Raw genomic sequence first — 27,224 nt, forward strand, 5'->3', positions numbered from 1 at the left:
TGAAATTAGTTAGATAAATAAGAAGTGTTATATACAGTAAACTTTAATATTTTATTCAGAGTTTTATTTATTTTTTAAGCTTTCACTGTTTTTATAAATTTAGTTTTAACTACTTTGTAAATAAGGATTTAACGTTACTTCACAATAAAAATTTTCAGCTTTCATTAAAACCAATAAGTCCCCTATCTTTGTGACCTAGTAGTTTAAAATTTAAATATATTTTAAAGTAACTATTTATAAATTTTAAGCATTAGAATATTTAAAAATGGCAGCTCAGAATGTTGATTTGAAAAAGCTGAAAGAAGTTTTTAATAAAGTTAGTTTTAGTTTGTTTAAAAAATTTTAAGTGTAATTTATTGATATGATGTTGTTGTGTATAATATTTATTCTAAATATGACTAAATTTTTCATTGTCCTATTTAGAAATAGCTCCCAAGTTTTTAAAAAACTATGCGCAGTTGATTTAGTCAAAAATATGTTTTAGCACACTTTAAAAAATGTTTTATCTGTTTTAATGTAAATCATGCTTATTTGTGTTAATCTACCATTATAATATATAAGCTCTTTTAAACTTTAAAGATTTATTAATATAATAAATTTGATTAAATTAAACTAAAGTTTTTTTCGAATGTTAACAAACTGTTTTTTTTATTCAAAAATAAGCTTTATCTAACATGGATCTAGCAATTTTTTTTATGGCAGTAATCTTTTTTGTAACTATAACTTCATACCAAATTTTAATACATAAGCTAAATTATGATAAGGGATAAAAACAATATTCACATGGTAAGATCATCTTAAGATTAAGTCAAAATAAAGTTTAGGTTGCATTAAAAATTAATTAGGATTATACCAACTTTTGTTAAGGATACAAATTATAAAAAATCTAACTTTTTATAAGCTTCTAAAAGTTAGGCATTGTAGTAAAAAATGTTTAGTATAACACAAGTTATTAAATTTTCAAAACTGATCTTAAACTTGATATAAAGGTAGGGAAATATTTTTTTGTTTATCCAGCTAACACAGTTAATTTTAATAAAGATGTTTATAAAACTTGTTTTGTACTTGTAACTTATTTTCACTTAGGATTTAAAGTAGAAAACTGTTTTTTTTCCAGCTATCTAGTTTTATTGATACTGACAATATAAAAATAAAAATTTGGTTATGATAAAAGCTTTTAATCTGACATCTTAGATATCATTCACAAATAAAATTAATTTTAAATATTTCTGGTATATGTATTTAGTTTTTTCAAGTTTTTTTTAAATTTATTCCTTTCCGGTTACAACTTCTTAAACTATTTAAAAACACATTATTTTTGAAATTACCTAAAAAATTTTTAAAAGTGTAGTTAAATATAAATTGTACTTAAAATTCTAAACATTTTGAAAACATCTAAGCACTTATTAACTATCATAAATAATAAATTTATGTTATGAAATATTTAACAATCACATTTGATTAATTATTTCTGAACACAGTACAGCTCAGTAAAGAAGGATGGTGTGAACTATATGACACCAGACGGTTTCATAAGGAACTATCTGCTCATGTTCGGCCATGAAAACTACAACAAGGAAACTGTTGATATACTCGGAAATGCCATCAGTCTGTCTGATAATGGGTTTGTTCGTATTTTTCATTTAAAATAAAGTAATAAAACTAGATATTCGTAACTCTTATGCAAATTTCTTATATTTTTAACATAAAGCATTTTAATGTCAGTTATTATCAGTAAATGTGATAAGCATTAAGATAAGTTTAAATTAAGATAAATAAGTTCTACTAAAAACAAAATTTAAAATTATATTGCATATGTTTTGAAAAAAAAACACTTAAAAACACTTAAAACCTTTTATATTTTTGATATTTTTTTTTGTAAAAAGTTTGCAATACAAACGTATGGACCTCAAATTTTTTGGGTCAATTTTCTTGGAAATTTAAAAAATCATTAAAAATCTATCTCCTCATTCATTTTTCAAATCTTCTTCAAATTTTCAGGAAATGTTCCTTATATTAAAAGAAAAAAAATGTTACTTAAGAATTTTAATAATTAAAGAAAATAAAATTTTACAACAAAAATTAAAAAGAAATTTTTTTCTTTTACAAAAAAAAAAGGTATTTTTACCTAAAATTTTTTGAAGTCTAAAGTGACGCTTTTATGATATTGTATAAAGACTAGACTGTTAAAGTTTGAAAAAAATTGGAGAAATATTTTAAATAGAATATTCATTTTTCCCTGTTTTAGTTTTCCCTTCCCATAGGGAACTTATTATGCGGTCTGACTTTGACCAGTTGTATCTTTAAAATAATTTGAATTTTTTAAAACGGTAAAAAGCAACTTGAAGCTTAGTAAAAACTCTATAAAAAAAGATCAACTTGTAAAAAACATGGCTTCATGGCAACCCCCCTATGGCCTTTATTTTAAATTCTGTTTCAAAAGATAAGGTCATGTAAACAAATTTCACAGTTTACTTAAGCTTCTTAAAAATTTTTTAAATTTAACTGTTATTTTCCTGTTGGATGTAAAAAAGATTTTTTAAATTGAAAAAATAAACCACCACTTACACTAGATTTAAATGTTTTCAATGACTTAAATTGGTGAATTGTCATAGTTTATATATTAAGTGGTCAATCTTCAATAAAAATTTCATAAAATTTTAGAAATTTTTTTTTTAATAAAGGTAAAAAAAGGTATAAAACTGGTTAGAGTAAAAAGTTTAAATTTGTTTTTTTCATAAATGCTTTCTGCTTCTGTTACTACCTGTAAAAGTCTAAAAAATGTTGAAATATAAATGCTAAAACTTATGATTAAGTTTTATTTATGATTAATTAAAAAAGATTGGTTAAAAATGTAGTACATATTAGACTTTAAATAGATTTTTTTTAATTTTTACTGTCCATATAGTAGCTTATAAACTCAAAAATTTTAACTTTCAAAAACTACTTTGACATTTGTTAAGCTATCAAAAATATTTTATAGCTTAACAAATGTCAAAATTGGTTTTGAAACATAAGGTATCAAACTTTATGAGCTTATGTACTATATGGAGTAGATTACAATCTATAGAATAAGATTGCTTAAAATATTTTTTTGAAAAAAAGTTTTAATTCATGATTGAACAGTTTATTCTAAAAGAACTTTAGAAAATATCTTTGGTGCACATATTATTTTAGAGATGAATAATAAACAGATTGTTCTAAAATCGTAAAAACTTGCACAGGTTGATATCATTTGATGAGTTTCAGACGTTTGAAACGGTGCTGAAGCTGCCAGATTCGTTGTACCACCTCGCATTCCAACTGTTTGATGTCAGCTGCAATGGACAGATTGAATTTGGTCAGTTTTAATTAAATATTTGCATCTGATTGTTTTTGTCTGTGAACCGTATTTGCTAAAATCATTGTTGTTTACTATGCTAATATTTGCTTGTAGTTTAATACAATAATAAATGTTTTAAGTTGTAAACTAATTTTGATTTACACTACATATAGTAAGATTTTTGAATAAAAATTGAAAATGAAACAGATATTTTATTAGTACTTAAAACATAATCAAAAGCTAATAGAAACCCAATATGTGTTTTTCAGAAAAGTTTTCTTGATTAATATTTTAAAATAAGTTGTTGAAAAAGTGTTTATTATGATAACTAGTTGTTTGCTTTAATATTTAAAAAAACTACTAAATGTTTTAATTAGACTTATATATTTGTAGTAGTTTAGGTTAATAAAAAAGCACTTTTTTTAGTTTTTAAGCTGTTTTTTTAATTTTCAAGAAAAAAGTGCATTAACAGTTTTATACAAAAAAAACATTGACTTTTCAAAAATTTTATTCCTGAGTAAAACAGCATATAGTGTTGATTTTTAATCTTAATACAATGTTGGTAGCGATAGTTTGTAAACTAATAACTTACTAATAACTATCCTTAATTAAAAATACTTGATTAGTTCACATGCAAATTAAAAAATATATATTTAAAAATGGTGCATTTTAGTTAGAAAAAAAACTACAATGTGTTTAAAGGTTTCAATTTTAAATATGTAGAACAATTAAAAACTCACGTACAGTTAATCACTACAGTTTGTCTTACAGTTAAAAATTTAAACAAAGAATATAAGTTTAAATTTACACATATTATTAATCTAAAAGCTTGACTTTCTTTTTCAGAGCAGTAGTTTTCTAGTTAGATACAACAATTTCTAAACTATATAATTTGTAGATCACAATGACCTTTATATTTTGACTTAATTTTTAAAATTACTTTTTGTTGAACTTAACGCTATAAAGTTAAGTTTTATGTCTTTTTGCAAAGTTATAAAAATATAGCAAAACATACAACAAATTTCCTCATGAAACCTAATATCATAACAGTGCACATATATTTTATTGAAACATAGTTTATCAACTTTCACAGAGGAGGTGAGGAAGATATTCAGCAAGACATCGTGCCACAAGCAGATTCCGTTCAACTGGAACTGCGAGTTCATCAGGTTTCATTTCGGCAAGAACTTGAAGAAGACCCTCTCTTATCATGAGTTCGGGCAGTTCCTTGAGGTAAAAATGCTAAAATTAGTTTATTTTATTTTGATACAGATTTTTTGCGTAAATTCAAACTTAATCTGTTTATTTCGAACTTTGTTTACCTGTTGTAATAAAAACATCTCGAAATACTTGCTTTATTGGAACTGACGTTTATTTCTCTGTGTTACCAATTAACATTGTTACACTGAGATCTGAAATACATAAGTAATTCAACGATTAGAATATAAAATAGAAAGATGAATTTGAACTATCTGAATATATATTTTAAGTGTAATTAAGAAGTAATAATTAATAATTTCAGTATATTTTAATTACAGTTACAATATGCAATTATCATAAACAGTATTGTTTCACAGAAGCTAAATAAAAAAGCTTATACAGGTTTTACAACAATTAAGTGATACAACGTAATTATAATTACATAAAATACTTAAAGCTTTTTGACTTTTGGATTAAACATTCACTTATTTTCTTCCTTATCTTCTATATTTCTAACTTGACTAGTTTTAAATAATTAAGTAATATTTAGTTGTAATACATCTCTATAAGCTTTTTTAGTTAACGTTTATAAAGTAATACTGCTTATGATTAAAGCATATTATAATTATAATAAATGTGTATTTTAAGCATCATTAATTGTTATCTTCTTTAGTTTTATTTATGGATTATATTTAAGTAGTGCATCTTCAACTTTGTTTTTTAATCTTTGAATTATTTATGTTTATAAAGATCTCCGTGGAACTGTGTTACTTGATTAAACAGAGAATATATTGAGAAATTACTTTTTAAAATTGTTTCTATTATATTCCAACGAATTTGTTTGGTTCGGATACTTTTTATCGAAATTTTAGCCATCTAATATTTAGAATAGCTTTGCCTATTGTAGTAATTAAGGACTTTATAGTCTTTTACTTTTACATTTAAATGATGATATAAAAATTGTTATATTATGTAAATTTAATTGTTTTCAGCATGTTATTGATAAAAAGGTAGGCTTGTTTTTCAAAGCAATAGTTTTCTACTTAAGTACAACAATTTCTAAGTAATATAGTTTATAGATCACAAGAGTATTTTGACATAATAATAAGCTGATTATATTTTACTACTTAAAAATGTAGAAACACAGTAAATTACAAACATATTAAGATTCAAAGTTTATTAAATTATCAAAAAAAATATTAATAAAAACGATAATTTTCTGACAAAAAAAAATCATTTCTATAGCCGACTTACAATAATAAATTTAAATTTATTGATTGTTTTAAATATGCATTTGATGAAATAGAATCACTAGTAATTCTTTTAAAAATATTAATTAAAAAATTGAATAAAAAAATTTAATTATAAAACAAATTTTATTACATGATTGCATTTTTTTGTAATTTAAAAATCCCATCGCACTTTTTGTCTGGTCTGCTGGAAGATAAGGTTTTACTCATGTATATTTAATTAAAGTGAAAACTTCTTTTAATTCTAAATGCAAATCTTGTTTATATTTCAGCGTCAAGTTCATGTGAAATATTTTAAAACTTGTTAAGCTTTTAGAGTTTTTGTTCAGCAGTTTTATATATATTTAAGTAATTATTAATGTTGTTTTCGTTGTCTGTATTTAATATACTTATTTTATTGGTTTTACATTAATTAAATTTATTGTTTTTAATAAAAAAACTTAACAGTTTAAACTTATAGATTTGCAATATCACAGTTATCGAATGATTGAAAACAGATATTTAAATGTTTATTGAACATTAAAGAACAAGTTTTTAACTAATATATATTTATTCATTTATAACTTATAAACAGTCGTTTTACTAGGTTATACAAATACCTAACACTTATTTTCTTTCATAAAGTTTATCACTTCTAGATATTAGATCTAAAAGCAGTGCAATTTTGGTTAAACTTTGAGTTTTTAAAATTATATTAGTGTATACAATTATGACAAAAGTTAAATTGTTAAAAAGTTTATTACTTAACAATTGTTTCACGCTAGTGCGATGATCACAAGTAAAAGTAAACAAACTAATAAGTTGCAACGGACAAACATTTTATATAGTTTTAAAAGCTCATTGTGAAGCTCTTTAAAAATTTATTGTTAAAACAACTTCAATATATTAGTGTATTACTAAATTCTAATCAGTCAAAATATTTTTTTTATTACTTATGCTACAAATTTAATATATTAAAATATTTTTTCCAAATCATTGTTTTGCCCTGTAGGACTACTAAGTCATAGTTAAACTCTTCAATATTTGTTGAGTTTTCTTTAGCATGTTAAACTTGTATTTATCTCCTTTAATTCTAGTTAACTCTAACTTTTGCTCTCAAAATAAACTATAAAACCATTATTATTTTTAATATAATTTTTAATAATCTACAATAACTAGAGTAAGAGTTGTATGAAGTTTTCTAATCTCAAATAAGAACACCTTACTCTTTACTAAAACTCAACTTTTTGTTTTATTTTTTTTGATGTCTTTAATAGAAGAATTTGTTTTTAAATTTAATATGAGTTAATTAATATACTGCAATAACATTTTAAAAACTATCACACAGATTGAATAAATTACTTATTAATAAACTACAAGGTGCACAACTATAAGGGAAAACTATCAAGGATTGTTCCATTATAAAACTGATTATATTAAGTTTTATGTCTGCTGAAAATATTTAAAATAACAAAAGTTAAATCAATAACAACTTTTTAATACAGTCATCTGCTGTATGTACATTAGACATCGTTTAAAAATATTAATAAAATTAAAATATTAAGCAACTGTTTTTCCAATTATTAAAATAATATACAGGATCTTCAATACGAGCATACTACACAAGCGTTCAACACATTAGATACGAAAGGAAATGGAACGATCCCATTGGTCAGTTTCAAACAGATCATGGAAACAATCAGGCCCCATATGCTCACCGAATTCGTACAAGATAAACTCATCGCTGTTAGTATGAAACATTTATGTTAAAACATTTTGTTTTAATGTAAAAAGTGTAAATTAGTTTTATTTAGACGCGTGATTGCTATTTTTATTGTAAAACGATGATTAAATACATAATTAATTTTCAAAATTAGTATTAAAAATTAAGTTTATTTAAAATTTAATTTTATAGAGTCAAATTAATATAATAACTGCTTTAAAGTTATTTACAGTGTTGGTTTACATGACTCAATTTACAGAACATTTAAAAATAGTTTGTAGTTTTTATAAACAGTTGGTTTGATTGTATAAAACTTACGTATTGTAAGTTCTGTTTTTGTAAACACCTAAACATTATTCAATAATTTTGCTTTTTTTTATTGATTACTAAACTATGGATTTATAGTTTTTATCTATATTGAAACTATTTTTTACTGTTAAAATTTATGAAAATTTTTAAGTAAAAAGTTTAGCATTTTAATTAAATCAAAGCAATTATAAAAATGAAAAAAATACACTTAATTAAAATCAAGTCAACTAAATTGAGAAAGGTACTTTTATCAGTATTTTAGTTTATTTAATTTTTGACAAAAATGGCACACATTATATACAAAAAATTCTTGTGTTTTTCCTAGTTATTAAAAACGTCGTAACATCAAGCGCAGTTTAGTTACATAATGCACCTCTACTACACACAATATTAGCAAGGTTATACGTCTGAAAATATTTGCTCTCAAGTTTACTATAGAGCCGCGTATACTTGAACGCTACAGTGTTTGAATTATAATTTACGCGTTTGCAGGAAGTGTTCACAAAAAAAAACCTTTTAATCTTTAAATTACTATTGTTCACCATTTGTTTTATTTCTTAGTTAATGATTATCACATATAAAAGTAAATTATATTTTCTTTTAATATGAACTGTATTTAATATTATTATAATAAATTGACGTAAAAATTACGTTTTAATCAATGTAGTTTCTGTTTTACTATACATATACTTATATCAACTGTTTAAATATTTATAAATCTAGTAATAAGCAATGAAACCACTGTAAGCAGTTTCGAAATAAAAAGTTTTTTATAAAACATATATAAACAAACTCGAGAAATCTTTACAAAGAAAACCTTAAACTTTTAAAACTAGCATGTTGCATTATCTAGTTTATGTGTTTTTAGCTTGTTACATGGTTTAAAAGAACAATGTTGAAACACTTTACTCTTAATTTTATGTTTTTAAGCTGTCACATTTGTCATTTTGAACCCTTATGTTACTTTTTATTTGTTTGTTTTACTTGAAAAATATCAAACCATGTTTATGAGTTGATTAAAAATTTAATAAGGTCATATTTTGTAAGTTTGTTGATAAGATTTGTATTTTTAGTTTCAAACTGATCAAAAAATAATACCAGCTTTACTTTTTGCTAGTTGAAAAATTTAATCTAACGAAAAACTAATAAACATAAAAAAATATATATTTCATTTTTAAATTTATTTGACGATTTTGAAAAGAAAAAAATACACTAATAAACTTACACGAACTTTAAAAATGTTTAAATTAAATAGTATAGTACTTTATGACTATATTATTAACTGTATATATCATGTAGTTTTTAATTAACAAAATATTAATTATATGCACCAAGTTTATTCTTTGAATTAAAAATCTTGAAACTTTATGTATTTTTAAGTACATTTTAAATGTAAACTTTTTTATATAGTATAAAAATAAAACTTTCATATGCAATAAACAGTAAATATAATACCAGTTTCCTTTATTACTATTCGTTATTTTAAAACTTATATTAGCAATAAACTGAATCTAAGCCAGTTCTAATTACAACTTATCTTGAAACTGATTGGCTAACAACGTGTTCTCGTTGCCAGGTGATGCAGGAAGCTGGCCAATCAGAGGTTAGTTACGCTCACTTCAAAGCGTTCAACCACCTGCTAAAGAACATGGAACTTGTGAAGAAAATTTACATGATGATCACCAAAAATCAACCCAATGCACCCGTTTCTAAAGGTTTTATAGTTTTTAGATACCAAAAATATTTACGTTAATTATTGTCTGCTTACTTTAACAAATCAAAGGTTTAAAAGATTCTTTGAAAAGTTAAAAATCTATGATATTAATTTTTTTTATCTCTTAGCATAAAATAGTCAGGGTGGCCACTAAACCTGGAATTTGAGAAATTTTGAAAAGAAACCTAGAATTTTGAACAAAAATGACTAAAAACTTGGAATTTAAAAAAACTTTTACATGTTAAGTAGTAAAACTTCGATTTTACACCAAAAATCTATCATATCGATAATTTTTATATGTCAATATCAGAATTTTTTATTAAAAAAAACCATTTAAAGTAGGTTTACACTGTTGTTATACTATTTATACACTTTTTACCTCAAACTTAGTTTTAAACTAAAAATAAACCCAAAAACATGAACTTTTAAAAAAAACCTGGAAGAAACTTAGAAAACCAGTGGCCATCCTGAAATAAATATTATAAGTATATAAGCAGAAAACAGTGACCCTTAGCATTTAAAAACAAATTTTCACAATGATACTTCGACACGACTTTGTATACAAAATTAGTATAACAAAAAGTTCGAATTTGTATTATCAACAAAATAATTTATTTTGACCTAGTTACTATCAATTTAAAGCTAAATTAAATTGAATAAAAATTTCTGTTTTAAAAGTTTACACTTTTTTAAGACTTATCCATAAAAGATTGGTTTATCATATCAAGTAAAAGAATAAAACTTTTAATCTTTTAAAAATTTATACATTTTAACTTTTGTTTAAGCTAAATAAAGTTAAGCGTCTAAGATTTCTTTTATTTATATATATATATATATGGAATAACAATGCTGCCTATACAAGATATATCAGTATTATAACAAATATTTGAAAATATATATAACATGGTTTTAGCTTTTATTTAAATAAAACAAACATAAAAAAACTCAACCAACTTGACCATTTATAAAAAAATCCAAGTTTTTTTGTATGTTGCCGGTAAAATAAACAATTGTAAACTTAATTTTCAAAAAAAAAGTACATACAACTATTTAAACCTCAGATAGCTCTAACTTTTTTTAATGTGAGCTTAATTAATACTAATCTAATTAGTTAGTTTATTTATTTTACATTTGAAATTGAGATTACTTTCGTTTAGTTTTACTAAACTGTTTCTTTTTGATCCTTTTCTTTTAAATTTTGATAAGTTTTCTTGTTATATACTATACAAGTATTCGTTAGCCTTTTTGGAAAAAACGACCAACAATAAAACCAGTTTATGTTTTCTTAAGCATCATTATAGCCACTAGATTTAAATTGTTTACATTAAGGTATATAATTGACTAGATTGTTTTATATATTAAAGGTGTTTAAGTACTTTCAAACTTAAATAAACTTAATTTTGAAGTAATACACATGAAACTAAACAGTATTAAATAAAAACATTTAAGTTTATAAGAGGTCATTTTAATTTAAGCTCAGAACTACTTATAATTAACTGTTTTTTCGTTAAAATATTTTTATTTAAACTTATTAAACTGAAACATTAAGTTTATCCAAGTTTGTTCTGTGTATAATCAATGTTTTTATAATCTGTGTTAGTAGACTGAAGATTTAGTCTAGTTTTAACATTATATTTTGTTTCATCGATGTTGTTTTATTTCAAACTTGCTATACAGTGCTTTGTAGTTTATATGCAAAGTATATATTTAATGATTTATTTCTCATAATATATTATATTTAGTTTAATAAATAAAAGACGAATATAATGTTTTCTTTAAATTTAGTTATGTTATTTGCATTAAAGAATATAGCCTAATATAATATTACCCTATAACTTAATATTTTTGATGTAGCAAAATAAAACATTTTAAACCATAAAGTTTAGATTTCGTGTTGTATTTGTTTAATAAATCAAAATACCGAAAATGTAAATGTTTTAATATTAGATATTTTCAGACGAATTTATGTTGGGAGCGCAGCGTGTCTCGCACCTGACCCCACTGGAAGTTGACCTTTTGTTCCGGTTGAATGACTTGCGCGGGGGTAAGGGGCGCATCACCATGACAACGCTGGATCACATGACACCTTGCGACGAGGGGACCATGCCCTACTACATTGCTGCACAACAGAAGGTTTGAAACATTATTTTGATAAAACAGTCAACAAAAATACTGTATAAATACCATTTAAAAGCATGTTGTAACTAAATTTCCAACGAAAGTGTTGAAATAATGCATAACTTAATTAATATTAGAATTTTATTTGTTGCAAAAGTATTTTTAATGTTTAAAAAATCATGGATAAAAATTATGACCATCCTTATTGTTCTAATTAAGAGAAAATGATTACATTTTTGCAAATAGTTTAGTGACCAAAGTTTAGAATAGAAATTAGATTTAAAAACTAATTTATGAATTGTATAAGATATTGTTATTAACTTAGTACTTTTAATAAAACATGCGTGAATACTACTCTAAACATTAAATTCTAAAGTTAAATATGAAAGTTGATTTTGTACAAAACTAGACGTAAGTAAATTAGTTGATAATTACTCCCAAATTACAAATTATGACTAATATTTTAAGCTTCACTTACAACTAAAAAAATATGTTTTCCATGTACGTATAATCTTTGTAATTTTACCATAAATAGTTCACTAGTGTTTCAACTTACTAAAACTTAAAAATGTTATTCTAAGTTAGTTATATTTCCATTTAATTTTAGTTATGCACTTTAGCATGGTTGACTGTTTGCTGAGTAATTACAAAAGTTTGAAAATAGAATCAAGCAAGTTTTACAAAAAAAAAACAAATATTACTTAATTTTGCCGTCAATATTTGTGTTTAGGACATTACCTCACTTTTAAATAGGTTAATATTTACTGTATTACCAAAAAACGACAGACATTATAGCATATAAGTTTTATTCAGTGAAAAATCATCTAAGTTAAAAAAAGATAATTAATATTCTACTTCATACATTAAAACAATTAAATAAGTAATATTTTGATAGCCGGCAGAAGGACGTAGCAAAATGCTGGCAGCAGCAGAGAATGCGTACAGATTCGGACTGGGTGTTGTTGCTGGAGGTTTGTATTTTGTTACATATAAATAAAAATTAAACAACAAAAAGCAATTATTAGTTACATTTATTTTAAGTATGTCATTATCCTGTGCATATTTTAAATGTTTGTATATCACTTTGTTTATATTTTTTACCACAGTTTTTATAAGGTCTGTATATACTTTTAATTTTTTTTAAATCTTGCGATTTATTAGAAGCCTTTTATTACCAATTAATTAATGTTTAATAATTCATAAAAACAGAAATATACAAATTTTCTCTCATGATAAAGTGCTGATGTGCATAATTTTACAGAAACGTTTAAGCTTGAAAAAAACAAATAGTTATATATTTTATATTTATTGCTTTTTATGCAATTTGACAAGAAAATATAGTAAGAAAGCTATACATATATGTGCTAAAAACAAAAAAAAAACTTAGTTTAGTATTATTTAATACAGTTTCTGACCCATTTTTATACAAGTTCAGACTCAAAGGCTGATGACCCGTACTATAAAGTAAATATAAAACACACACCTATTTTACACCTTTCATTATCAGGCGACTTGTTATAAGCTAAAGTAACCCTTCTAATATTTAATAGTTAGATGACAGCTACTGCTAGAGAGCAGTTTTTAAAGAAGTTTTGTAAATACGTATGTACTTCAAATTCTAGTGTTGAACTTGAAGCATTTAAATTTTAAATGTTCGTTCATAAAAAAGTCATTATTAAAACACCTCGTTCGTTTTATTAGAGTGAGCAAATTGGTGATAAAAGTCATACTCTTTTTTTAGAGCATGTATCAAAGTTTAATGTTATTAAAAATAAACGTTTTTTTAATTATAATATACAAAAAAAATTAAAACAAATGATAGTTATATACCCAGCTTAAATTTTTGAAAGCTTCATTTTCAAATAATGAAGTACAACTTTTACACTGTCAATGTTTATAATGTGTATTCTATGAGTGACTGTACTACCCAATGTAGGTAAACAATAGAAAAAATTATTTGACGGCTTTGTGTAAACATTGTTAAATTTGCCTTTTAAGTTTACTCGGTTGATCCAATCATTTTATAAGTATAAAGTTGTCCGTAAGTTAAATATTGTATTACAATATGGCAGATAGTTTTAAACTTTAACTTATTAAATTTTACTGTTGTGGTTTTTATTTTAAGTATTTTTATATTGCTCAACTTTAAACTTATTTGAAAGCTCTTAAATTTTGTGTTTTTATGAAGTTTGTTAAAGTTCAAATTTTTCATAATTATAACAAATTGAAAAACCTTAATAATCATCATTTAAAATAAATAACAAGGTTTTTTGCTCTAATTTAAAAGTAATGAACTCATTTTAAACCTAAGTAATATTTAAGTTTACATTTAAAACTAAATACCTACTGCTATAAACTAACTAGCAATTAAATGTACTTTTTAAACTCATTTACTTTGTATGTTTTCCCTTTTTTTTTTAATAATAATGTTATAGTGCAAGATTAATAATACATAATTTTAACTGGTTAAGGTACATACTGTAAATATTTTTAGTGTTATAAAGTTGTTAAAATAGTTTCATTAAAAAACCTTACTCTTAGATTAAATATCATTATTTAATAATTCAACTTATCAAGACAGTTGTTAGAACTCTTAGCGTTTAAACGAAATATCAAAAGTACTAGTAACTAATATTATCCAGGTGTGGGAGCCACAGCAGTGTACCCGATTGATTTGGTGAAAACCCGTCTTCAGAACCAGAGGAGCACTGGTAGTTACGTTGGTGAACTCATGTACAGAAACTCGTTTGATTGCTTCTTCAAGGTGACTTGTTCAGTTTTGGTAGCAAAATTATTTACATCATTTTTTATAGTTTTTTATAATACAACTAAGTAGATCTGGAACAGAATAATTTGATATTTAATTTAGTTGATTTTTTCAAGAATAGTAAAAACACAGTTTTCATGTATCACTTTCATAGTTTTTTTATATTGAATAAATGCATAAGTTGAAACTAAGTTATATAAACAGTTACAAGTTTATTTTTGTGATTCGTCTACTAGCCTTATATAAAGATTTTTTGTTACAAATAATGAAAATCGAACAGGTCTTGAGGCACGAAGGGTTCACAGGTCTTTACAGAGGTCTTATTCCACAATTAGTAGGAGTTGGTCCGGAAAAAGCCATCAAACTGACGGTTTTAATTTATGTTTCTTTTACATTAAATAAAATAAAATGAAAAATAAACTTTAAGATATAGAAAAACGTATAACGCGCCAAAGTAACCTTAAATAAAGATCTTGTTTTTATCATTTTTTAAGTATTAACTAGTTTACAATCTTTGAAGAATAATCAAGTGTATAGGAACTTATCATGGAAAAATTGAAAGTAAAATTATCCAATATAAATCATAACATGTTTAACACAGATGAATGATTTTGTTCGAGATCAGTTGAGAAGGGACGGTGAAGTTCCGTTGTGGGGAGGAATGTTAGCTGGTGCTGTGGTCAGTTGATAATAAAAATTGTATTTAAACTTTAATAATTTTACAAAGCACATAAACATACATATTAAATGAATTTGTTTGTTTGCTTTGTTTTTTTTTTACTTAAGGTAAAAACTGAAACTTGTTTGTAGTGCTCAGACTCAGCAAAAAAATGTGTATTTAAAACTTATAAAAAAGTAGATTTTTTTTGGAAAATAGAAGCTTTCAATTTTTAATAGTTTTTTTTTTGCAACAGTACCAATAATTTGCACAGGCCGGAGGATCGCAAGTGGTGTTCACGAATCCGCTTGAAATAGTGAAGATCAGATTGCAAGTGGCAGGAGAAATCGCCACCGTGGGAGAAAGGGTTTCCGCCATCACCGTCGTGAAAGAACTCGGGCTCACCGGCCTCTACAAAGTGAGATAAATTCAAGTATATCTTTAAAAAAGTTATCAGGGTTGCCACTTTACCTGGAATTTGACAGTTCAGGCAAAAAAAAAACCTGGAATTTTAACAATTTTCACATGTTTAGTAGTAAAATTTTGATTTTACTCAAAAAAGCTATCGTATAAATAAAAAATTTTGTCATCATCAAAATCTTTTTTAGTAAAAAGCATATTTAAAGTAGCTTTACAGTATCTTTTCATTTTTTTTTTGTATTATTTAACGTAGTTTTTTACCTTAAACTTAACTTTAAACTAAAAATAGACCCAAAAATGTGTACTTTTAAAAACCTGGAAGAAAATTGGAAAACCTAGAAAAAATTTTTGAAAAAACGAGTGGCAACCCTGAGTTATGTTAATGATTTAAAACTTTATTTCATTTAATAGTTTTACTTGTATATAAACCTAAGAAAATGTCTATTATCAGTTTTTAAACTGAGAACAGGATGTTGAAATTTTAATTTTTTTTTAAAGATAAAGTTTAACCTTGTTTAAAATTAAGTGTTTAATAAAAAGTACAAGTCAGTAAACTTTCCATTAGTACTAACTTATGTAGTAGTAATTTCTATAACATAGAAAGATAAATAGTCTTCAAATTGTTTGCAATTATTTCAATGCTTAAAGCATACCTCTAGAACAAATATAAAGTTTATTGGTGATACTATTTAAAGTTCCAAAAATACATATTGTGACGTGTTAATAGTAGTAAACTGTGTTCAATAAAACAAACACTTTACAGGGGGCGCGCGCGTGTCTGCTTAGGGACATTCCCTTCAGCGCCATCTACTTTCCCGGTTACGCGGCGGCCAAGCAGGCGTTGGCGGGTCCGGACGGTCACGTGAGCGCGGGAAGCATTTTGTTGGCGGGAACCATCGCCGGTGCCCCCGCCGCTTCCCTGACAACACCCGCTGACGTAATAAAGACCAGGTTATTGTGATAAAAAACATTATTGTTTAACGTTGTTATATAAAGCTTATGATGATTTTTAAGTTTTTTTTTGTTAATCATTTGTACGAAATTTTAACACCAAGTGGTTGTTTAAATTTTTTAAATAATAATTTTAATTTCTTACAATGTCTAAAACAAAACAATAGAATTTAAAAATGTTGGTGGTCAGATTTTTCAATCATTTTTCTTTACTAGAATGTTAAAAGTTATAAATAAGTTTGTTTTTCCCTTTTTCAATTGTGCTTTCCCAGGTATGATATTTTCAACGCTGTAAGTATTAACCTTTCCACCTAATTTTTATACACTACAATAACAATAATTCTTCAGGTTACAAGTGAAGAGCCAAGCAGGACAGACTGTATACAAGGGAGTTATTGATTGCGCTAGAAAGGTTGGTTTTTATACTTATAGAAATTTGTGTTTTTATTTTCAATCAATTTTTTTAATATCTCTAAAATGATGTAATTTTTATTTGAGATTAAATAAAATTTGTTCAAGGGTGTATTTAAAACGTTACTACACAGTTCATGGTTTAAAAAGTGATTCTGACTAGTATTCCACACCATATAGTTTTTTTAAATCATTATTTTTTACTAATTTTTTTAGTTACAAGCTACAAACATGTTATGATATTTTACACAGTAAGTACATATTTCCCTCACAGGTGTACGCGGAAGAAGGGTTCAGTGCGTTTTGGAAGGGTGCGCCCGCCAGAGTGTGCAGGAGCTCACCCCAATTCGGTGTGACCTTGTTGACTTACGAACTTCTGCAGAGGTTCTTCGATTTCGACTTCGGTGGAAGTAAACCAATCGGTAATTGATAGCATTTGTTTGTTTTGAATTGTTAAAGTATTTTCGTTTTTATATTGAAAAGGAAGCCAATTATGAATTTGATAAAAAAATATTTATTATTACAGCTAGTTGTAACATGAGTATAGATTTCTATAGTAAATTAGAATAACTTAGTACAATTAAAAACGTTAAAACTAACATATATCTTGTACTGTTGTTGAAAATAGCAAATACAGGTGCAACACACAAACCATCGCAAGTTCACCAGTACGACTTACCACCGTCAACACCCGATCACATTGGTGGATACAGGTTGGCTGCTGCCTCGTTCGCCGGTATCGAGAGAAGGTTCGGACTCGCTCTTCCCAGGTGAGCGTGGTTGGACTCGTTTTTTCATGTGGTTATAGATAGATTCATAAATCAATAGACTCATTCATAAATAGAGTAGCAATAGTTTTCTTGATAGTCATTTTTTCGGTAAACCTTTTTAGTTAAAAGTTGGTAACAGTAGTTATTACGGCCATCATCAACAGAGTTGAGATGTTTCGCGCTATCAATAATAACTAATGAACATTACCGCAAAATCAAAAACAACAGCATCCGAGACAACCTACGACCGGTATCGTCCTAATTAAAACTCCTGCCTGATGAGTCCTGATTAGGACGAAATCGGTCGTAGGTTGTCTCGGATGCTGTTCTTGTTGTTGATCTTGCGGTAATGTTCTTTAGTTATTATAGTTAAAAGTTGTTGATGTAAATAGTAAAAAAAGCAGTGTTTTGAAAATTAATTGATTACAAGTTCATTAGTGTACTATTAGTAATTTAAATTTCAATGGTTTAATTACAAACAAAGTCCACTGTGATTACAAAAACTACTTTATCTTTGGTGTTATTGTTTGTTATTGAATGTATTCTTAAAGCATCTTAAAAACCGTCAATAAAAGCTTAAATAAATAAACATGTTGAGAACAATTAGGCATTTTGGAAATAATGTATATGACTGGCAAATGTGCTTAGTTAAAAATGGAATATTTTTTCAACCATTTTTTATTCAGATTCGAACCAGCCAAACCAGCTCCAGCACCGGTAGTAGAAGCCCAACAACAACCCACAGCCTAGATAGTATGACGTCACAATAGCATTTGAACCAAGAGGCCATATAATATTATATAAAGGTGAGAGAATCGACTTTTGAGAGCTTTTTTTATTGAATCGCGTTTTTTAACGGTGCTTGAGTATTCAAATGTTTTATTAAGTCGTAATTTATTGTTACTTGTTTTAACGTCAGTTAACTTTTCTTTACCTTTCTACATATTTTTGAATACACATTAATTGTTATAGCCGTACTAATAATTAAATCAGTGCAGAAAACATTTTAGATACCTATGAAAAATTTTATCCATTTTCAATTTTTTCTATGGGCTTCTTTATTTAAAACAAGCTTTTTTTATGTTATTTCTTTATTACATTTTAGATCACACAATTTTCTGACAAAATTATGATTTTATTTAAAGTGTGTCTTAAGCTCTCCTATTTTGTTTAATTTTTTGTAAATTAGAAAATTATGTGTTTTAAAATATTGTAAGTTGCCTAATAGTTTTATTTTACAAAATTGTAAAATAAGACTAATTGAAATTTAAGAAATATTTGTAAAGTTATTTTACTTCTGTACTTAAAATTAATGAACACTAAAATTAAATTTAAACAAATAACTTTATTTAAAATAACTAAAAACTAGTTTCATTTATTTTGCCTTGATCATCTGGTATTAAATAAACAATTTTAGCATTTAATTTTTAATTATACATGGTTCTTTGTTTTTAGATTATAACGCGTTTAATTAATGTAGTTTAGAATAAATACTAAGGAAATAATTAAAAAAAAAAAGTCATTCATTTAAAAGAAAATGACTGAAAACTGCTCATTTTTTCTAGAAATTTTATTAATTTGGTGTTTAAAGAGAGATTTTCTGAGAGATTATGGTCTTGAATAGTCTTTTCAAAACACTAATTTAAAGCATTCTAAGCTATTTTCCTACTATATTGAAAATCGTCTATGTAATTTACACACTATCAAAGATGTGTTTACTTACATAATAACTCTTAAAAGATTAGTGACTATAATAACTAAAAAATAAATCAAAACTTTAAACTCACGATAAATTTTAAAAGCATTCTTAATCCGTTTTCGGCCATAAAATAAAGATGTAATAATTTTGTGAAGTTGTTTAAAACTGCAATATTTTTGGAAGAAAAAGTGATACAATTGTTAAAAATACTAAAGTGTTACCAAAAAGATAAATTGTACAAATAGCAAGGCTTATTAAAATAATATCTGCCATCAGCTGTTACATTAATTTAGATACTTATTTTTAAACGTGTATAATTTCTGTGAACTCGGAAAGCTTAACTTTTGCGTGAAAATTTAATTGTGACGAAGCTAGTTTTATTTGAATAAAAAAATTATACTCAAAAACGCTATTTATACCATGAATGTTATGTAGTGTGTATCCTATTAGTTTATTATGAAAATGGACACCGATCCATTTAAAAGAGATATATAAAGCTTATACATTTTGTTGTGCATGCCAACAATGTACAGAATTAAGGGAAAGTTTTATAAATTAGATTCCTAAGGTATCCTAATAACCCTAAAAGGGTTGTGGGTTACTTAAATTTACAGAACTGTATGTTTTACACCCATACCAGGGGCGTGGGGAGGGACACTGGCGCATGCGTGCCACCCAAAAAAAGAAAAATTTAAAAAAAAGATTATAATATCTTTATAGTTTATTTTTTCTGCTTAATTTGCCTTTTTTCAACTATGTTTATCTAGTATTCAAAATGTTAAACGAAATTTTGAATACCAATTAGTGACAAGTTAGGAAAGTACATGTTATTACTCAATATACTGATTCGGTGCGTAATTGCAAATGCGCACCGATGTTGATGAAAAACTCCATAAGGAAAAATTTTATAAGTTCATTAACTTCATAAGAATTTAGACTCAAAAAGCACGCAATTAATATAGCGCACCGCTGTAGTATAACCTTATGCCAGTATTTTTCTACAAAAAGTTTACAAAAATACGTCACGCTTAAAGAAAAATTAAACAATTTTACAATTTTCTTTTTATGCTACATCGTTAAGACTACTGCTAGTATTCTGAACTTTACTTTTGTAAACATACAAGATAAGCGTGTCGGGATATGAAAAATTAACTTTGTTTGTGATTTTTATTTTAAACAATTACAATCAAATGAATTAAATTTAAAAAGTATACTTTTAACTATTTTACAAAGTTGTAATAACAGTTATAAAGTTGGTCTATTTTAACTTCTGTGTAACTTAATTAAAATTATGTGCAATGAGGTGTTGTTATCACTGTTGTATTGTATATTAAAGAGATTGATATTTTTTTCGTAAATAAAACAGATACTTTCGTTTTATTGAATATATTAATTTTTAAAGATATAAAGTTTACTATAAATAATAAAAACAATTTTTATTTAGTAAGTTTACATTTTTGCAAGTATAAGTAATTCTAATGAAATTTATATTTTTATTTACTTGTTTAATTTTGTAATATATATATTTTTTTTTAAACAGTTAACGAACTTATTCTACTTAATAAATTTATTTCAATTATATTACTTATAAAAAGTTATTTTGTAGCAAATTACAAAAGTTTTAATTTAGAGGATTTTTTGAGAAAAAAATTTGCGCACCCCCTGACCAAAATACCACGCTACGCCACTGACCCATACTATAACACATTATTAATTTTTAGCTATACTAAATACTTAAAGCCACTAAAAATTCTAATTATAACATTATATTCTTTTAAAAAATACTTAAAATGGAGCCAATACGTTTAAAAGTGAAAAAATCTATAATAGTATATTTTAAGAAATGTAAAAGATGAAATAAGAATAGACTACTTTAGTTTTACGACATATACAAGAAAGTAGCCTTATTTAAAAATATAACTTTACAAAAAACAATGTAGACAATAATTAAGTTCAATTGTGGAACTGCATCTGGAAATCCTAAAACAGGAATTGAGTACAAGTTATAATTTGATGCTTTTAGTTGCATTTTTTTTGGTAAATAGTTCTAATAAAAGTCTTAGTTATGTCCAAAATCACTAAAAGTATAACCATATAATTGACATAAAAAGATAGTTTGTACGAGATTATACTAATTAAATAGTGTTTTTCATAGTTCATTAAAGTCTTAAAACAAATCGATCACTATTAATATACTCATGTAGTTAGACGCTGGCTGGTTTCCAGCAACATTAAAAGAAAATGGTATTTTTTTGGTTTTATAAGTTTTTAACTGACGAGGTAGTTACATTCTGACAACATTTTTTAACATTCTAACTTTTTTTTTTTTTTGATAAATAACGCTGTAATATAAGTTATCTAAATACTAATTAAGAAAATTTAAAAAAATATTTTTTCAGCAACTTACGACAAAAAGTTAAGTATTTTATTCAATAAAACTAAAATATAAATGCTTAAAACTTTTAAATTCATCGATCTGCAAGATTGGTCAAGTTTCAAGAAGCTGTTACTTATGAAGCTAGCAAAAGTTCGTAGACTTAAATATTTATTTTTAAACTTTCAAACTAGATTAGAAAACGTAGCCAAGTTTAATGGATTATTTTTGAACTTGAAACAAATTCTGCTTGATATACAAAGTTTATTTAGGGTCAGGATAAAAATTGTTGTTACATTCTAAAATCATTTGTTGATAGTCCATATGAGACAATGTGTATGACAATTGTCATGTTTAAAGAAAACTAGCTTTTGCATTATATATAAACAATTTGTTTGCTTTTTATGCTAAACTAGTATCACTTTTATTTTAAAGTGCCTGTTTTGTTGAAACAAAAATATAACCTGATACTTTTTAGAAAGTTAAAATAAACATAACATTAATGTTAAACAAAGAAACCTTAAAATCACTTTTTTTGTATAGAAAAGTTAAAAATTATTTTTTATAAATAGATATATTTGAAAAGGAAATTTCAGCATTTAAAAGGGCAGGTTTCGAGAGTGAAAATCAGTTGGCTGTAGTAAAACAAGCAACTCTAGACAGCTGCGTCTTGAAAAAATTACTTCAACAACACACTATCCTAAAACAGTTAATGGCAAAACTGATTAAATTTGTAAATACAATTGATATACACAAAATCATTACTACAGAATGGTTAGAAAAGGAAATAAAGGACTATTGGGTAATTACTGAAAAAAAAACGCTATAAAACATTTTATAGGTGACTATTGTGCAATTAGGATAGTCAATTTGTCAGTGTTTTAAGCCAAAATGGTAAACAGTGAGTGGCTTATCTTTAGATATTGAAGTGAAAAAATGGGAGACAGAGCTTTAAAAGATAATAAAAACTTTTTACTTGGATCTGGTCCCAAATGAGTTAAAAGAGTTAAAAAAACAAAACAAAAGAAAAGTTCTTATTAATCATTGACAGTTTTAAAACCCATTTCAATATTATCTGTTGTATAAAAGTACAACGAAAGGGGGTTAAAGCGAAAATTTTTAAAGCTTGTGAAATCCCAAGAAAAAATTAAGACCTTTGCGTTAAATTTGTCAAACACACAAAATTTGGAAAGAAAAGGCTTAGAATTTGACTGACAAAATGTATATAAATTTGCTGGCATAACAGAGACATATGAGTCAAAAAATGAGACCCATTTTCCATCGAGTAAAAGGGGAAGACGATGGGAGTATAAAACCTCTAGCCAAGACTGTTAAACGAAAGGTTACAAATGTTCACAACAAAGTACAGTTATCAGTTTTAATTTAAGTGTTTATTAAGTTGATAAAAGTTGATATGTTTATTTTGTAAAAGTTTTTTTTGTAGTTTAAGTGTCTTAAAATATTCAAAACATTGATTTCAATTTAGACGCCAAAAAAATTTTTAATATTGTGGTATTTTACTTAAAATGACACGGTCAGCTCTTATTGAAAAATAAGAATAAAAATGATATGAATAAAATCTATTTCTAAAAGCGTGCGGTAATCAGTCTTAATAAAACCTAATTTCGTTATTATATGATATTTAAATAATTAAAATTTTCTCCATCTATTTTTTTATTTCTTTAAATAAGTTAATTTTACTTAACATAAATAACTTCGTAGATTTTCAGAGTAAAGTTTAGATGATTACTTTAGATTTAATGCATTATTAATCTTTATCTATTAAAAGCATTTGTGTTTAAAAATACGGTTTCTATATTTATTTTTTCAAATTAACATTTTAGTTTACTACTGTTGATTAAAATTAAAACGGTTTTCATAATTTTTAGATAATTTCCTGAAGTAGAACTAAATACTTTACATTAAGCCAGTGTTTTAATAATTAAACTAATGTTGTGTATAATGTTCCATAAAGCATCCTGGAATATACTTAGAAAAAAAGTGATAGTAAACATTAGCATAATGATTGAAAACAGTTCTTAAATACCAAAGCTGAATCAGATAATGACCATCAAAAAATGGATATTGCAAAGAAAGCAAAGTTATACATACACGATCAACCTAGTAACAACACAACCAAATACATTTTTGGAAAATTAGGTAGAGAAAATTTAAGGAAAACTAATGAAAGTTTAAAATTTCAGAACTTAAATTAATGTGTTCAACAAGGTAAATGGATGGACTTCTATGTGTGTTGATATTTTCAAGGACGAGAAAGAAGCTCGATTATTAATAGGTATTGGGAAGTATTGTTTTAACTTTTAAGTTTCAAAGTTGTTAAAAGTGTGCTCTCACATTTATATTTTACTTTTTATCGAAACCTTTGAGAGTGAAACGAAACTATAAAAGCTTAAATCATATATAAAGAGTATTAATTAGTTTTACACGGTAATACTATATAGTTTAAAGAAAACTACTAACTTCGTTTTTAGAATTAAAACTAATTGATCACTCACAGTTGTACATAAGTTATAGATTTAATAATATGTTTTGCTTTTTATAGTCTTTCGACAACTTAAAAATTCAATTTTTTTTTTTATCGAAGACTTGACAATAAATTTTGACGCTATGCATTTATGGTTTTTAATAGTATTTTTAATCTTTCTATTGCTGAGAAATCTAAAGCAAAGTTCAACATTTTTTTTTAGAATAGTAAACTATCAATTTTGGTTATTTTATAAAACTTTTGTGAATAATTAGGACACTAATTTCTGTTTATTCAACATCCTTACTCAAAAGCACTTATTTTTTATTCTTCATTTAATTTAAAATAAATCTTTACAAAAGAGAAAACTATTTCAAGGTTAGTTTGACATCTAAAACTACGGAAGAGTGAACCTAACAAACTTGTTATATTTCTCCACGTTTTTGTAGTCTTCTATCAACGCTTACTTCAATAAAAATATTAATATTTTTAGCTTAAACACTTGTTATTCCTGTTTTTAAAATTTTTTTGAAGTTTTGCGTTTTAAATGCAACTGAAAGTTGAATATTGTTTATTTATTTATATTTTAATATTTGAGTAAGTAAGTAATTTTCTAAAGGTAAAAGAAACTTTAAACAAAGAACAAAAAGTAAAACTATTAACAATCCAAAATCTCATTTACTCGTATTAAGAGAAGTTACTTTGGTTAACTTTACAAGTAACTAACTAGTGATGGTAAGCAGTTTAAATAAACGATATTATAAAACTTCTTCCCTTAATCACAACAATTAAGATTTATAGTTTTTGTTTGGAAAACCTAAGTTTGAAACTAAAATTGTTGAATTGTGAACGAACAAAATTGTAATTTTACTAATTTAACACAAGATGTATAAAAAGTAAAGAAAACTTAATTATTTTTGAGTATGTAAAAAAGACCTTGACCAAATTAAAATCTAATACTTTCTAAATTGAACAAAAATTTGTTTTTGAATGCCATAAATCTGTTATAGATATGAAAAAGTAAGATCTCTGAAAAATATTTAACGATGTGTTTAAATTTATCTACAAATTTTATTCGAAAAAGCATGCTTTGATTTAAACTGTAGTTTATAGGTATCCTTGTTTTTTATTAAAAAGTTATGGAGACAAGCGTATTATAGAAAATGAAATATATTTAAACACTCAAAATAATTAGAAGTATCATTTAAAAAAATACGATTCTTTATTATTCATTTGTAATTTTTTTGTCTTTTGAAGTAAATACTGTTTTCGGTTAAATTTATAATAAACTTATTAAAAAGGTGCAGGACTGTCAAAAATTTTAATAGTTCTAACTCCGACAACTTAAGCTCTTTAGTTTTGTAGTCAAATGATTAATCACTTTTAGTAAACAAGTTTGAAAATATTTTTTTATTATTGAAAAAAAAATTTTGATAAATTAGTATATATATATATTTATTTTTTTAATAATTTTTGAGATGTTAATGAAAGCTTTAAAAAATTTTGAAATATGACTATTTTTAATAAATTTAAAATTGCTATTTTTTCCATCATTGATACCTTTGTACTCTTTTTAAATTGACTACAAGAAATTTTTTTTCAAGTTTTAGTAATTTTTGGAGATGTGATCCTTTATAATATTTTAAAATAGAATAAATGGTCAGAATTAGAATGTCGTATTAACCGGTTAATAATGTAAACGCTATAAAAACATTTTAAAACATTAAAAAAAAACTGCCTTGATAGTTTTATTGATTTTATTTTAATACAAAGTATTTTTTTTACAATAAAAATTACATCTTTAAGTTTGTAAAAAAAAGGCACAAGCAAAAATTTTTTTTAAGTACTCAAAAGTATTGGTTGTAAGAACAAAAAACATATTTTTGGAAAAGTAGCTTTTACTAAGTAAAGCGTACTTCGACAACTAGGTTTAGAAAATGTCACAATGATACAATTATTAAATCTAACAAGGAGAACCACAACATTACATAATGTTTTATGACGTCACTATCACAGTTATTAGTCACGACTCGAGGAGCACAAAATTGCGGTGGCTCTGAAGAACCTCTGATTTCGACCACGATGGACACGAGTTTTTAGATCGGTTTCTATTGCTCGTTTGTTACACCCAACAACCTCTTCACTTTTTCTATCCACTCGTTTAACCTCTCCTCTTGCTCCATGATCGCCCGGTTGGTCTTGTCGCGGTCCTCCTACAGGAACGCGATGTCCTTGCCCCTGTTACGGATCATCCTCACTTTGCTGCTCCTTGGGCGACTTTCGCGCACCAAGCACTCTCTAATCATGCGTTTGTATTCCGCAATCTTGCTGAGCTCAGCTGCTCCATTTGCGCTCAGCAGGTTAAAAAGTCTTCAAAGATGCTTCTTATAGTCGTCTTGTAACAGTAATATAGCGAACTAAAAGGGGCGAGTGCCGTTACAAAAACGCCTGAATAGCTGAAAGTGGAGTTTTCGGATTCGTTTTTGAGGTCTCGCATTTCTTTTTGATCAATTTTTCACGTCTTTTTTGTCGCAAGCGTCTACTTTCAACGCACTTAACTGACTCAACCTCACGTCAATTATTTCCAAGACAAAATACGCGCTTTTGATATGGTTGAAGTTTTCATCTTCTGTGATAGCTGAAAAATATTATTTTTGATCGTTTATTAGTAAAAAGTAAATGTGACTGGTTTAAGTAGTTTTTAGTCAACTGTAGATAAGACTTAAACAGACACCATATAAACATTTTGGTTGAAAAATTAACTTTTGATAAACATTGGCTAACATATAAGAACTTACTTTTAAGTGATTATTTTATAGCAACACTAGCACAGTAATTTATGTTATCATAACCGAAAATAAATACATCGTTTAACTATTCCTTTGTAATAAAACTTAATAAACAAAATTATTCATTAGTTTTTAGTAATTTGTTAACAAAATCATACACGCAATAAAATAACGTTTACACTCGGCTAAGCATTTCCTTCGAAGTTCATCTTTTTCTTTCAATTTATCAAAATACTCGTGACTACACACCGCCTCGCAGTCGTTTGCTTTCAAATTGTTATCAAG

At 25.6% G+C, this 27,224-nt stretch overlaps 1 protein-coding gene across 1 annotated transcript; it reads left to right on the forward strand.

The window, feature by feature from the left end:
• The first annotated feature begins 250 nt into the window (after window positions 1–250).
• Window positions 251–18,809, forward strand: LOC145838341 (electrogenic aspartate/glutamate antiporter SLC25A13, mitochondrial-like). The gene is made up of 17 exons (XM_082945915.1): window positions 251–316; window positions 1,482–1,624; window positions 3,225–3,340; window positions 4,416–4,555; window positions 7,351–7,497; window positions 9,360–9,498; window positions 11,455–11,630; window positions 12,511–12,586; window positions 14,258–14,379; window positions 14,663–14,752; window positions 14,984–15,061; window positions 15,315–15,458; window positions 16,224–16,411; window positions 16,760–16,823; window positions 17,097–17,244; window positions 17,460–17,592; window positions 18,279–18,809. The coding sequence occupies exons 1-17, from the start codon at window positions 266–268 to the stop codon at window positions 18,340–18,342; spliced, it is 2,019 nt and encodes a 672-aa protein (XP_082802041.1). The 5' UTR covers window positions 251–265; the 3' UTR covers window positions 18,343–18,809.
• The last annotated feature ends 8,415 nt before the right edge of the window (window positions 18,810–27,224 follow it).

This window comes from Thalia democratica, chromosome 6 (genome assembly GCF_965202585.1).
Source record: "Thalia democratica chromosome 6, ktThaDemo2.hap1.1, whole genome shotgun sequence".
Classification (NCBI taxonomy): Eukaryota; Metazoa; Chordata; class Thaliacea; order Salpida; family Salpidae; genus Thalia; species Thalia democratica.

Excerpts from the sequence above, each read along its gene's own strand:
- LOC145838341 (XM_082945915.1), top strand. The coding sequence starts at position 266 with ATGGCAGCTCAGAATGTTGATTTGAAAAAGCTGAAAGAAGTTTTTAAT. Across the intron at positions 11,631-12,510 it reads ACATTGCTGCACAACAGAAG|CCGGCAGAAGGACGTAGCAA; the intron begins GTTTGAAACATT and ends ATATTTTGATAG. Across the intron at positions 15,062-15,314 it reads GAATGTTAGCTGGTGCTGTG|GCCGGAGGATCGCAAGTGGT; the intron begins GTCAGTTGATAA and ends TAATTTGCACAG.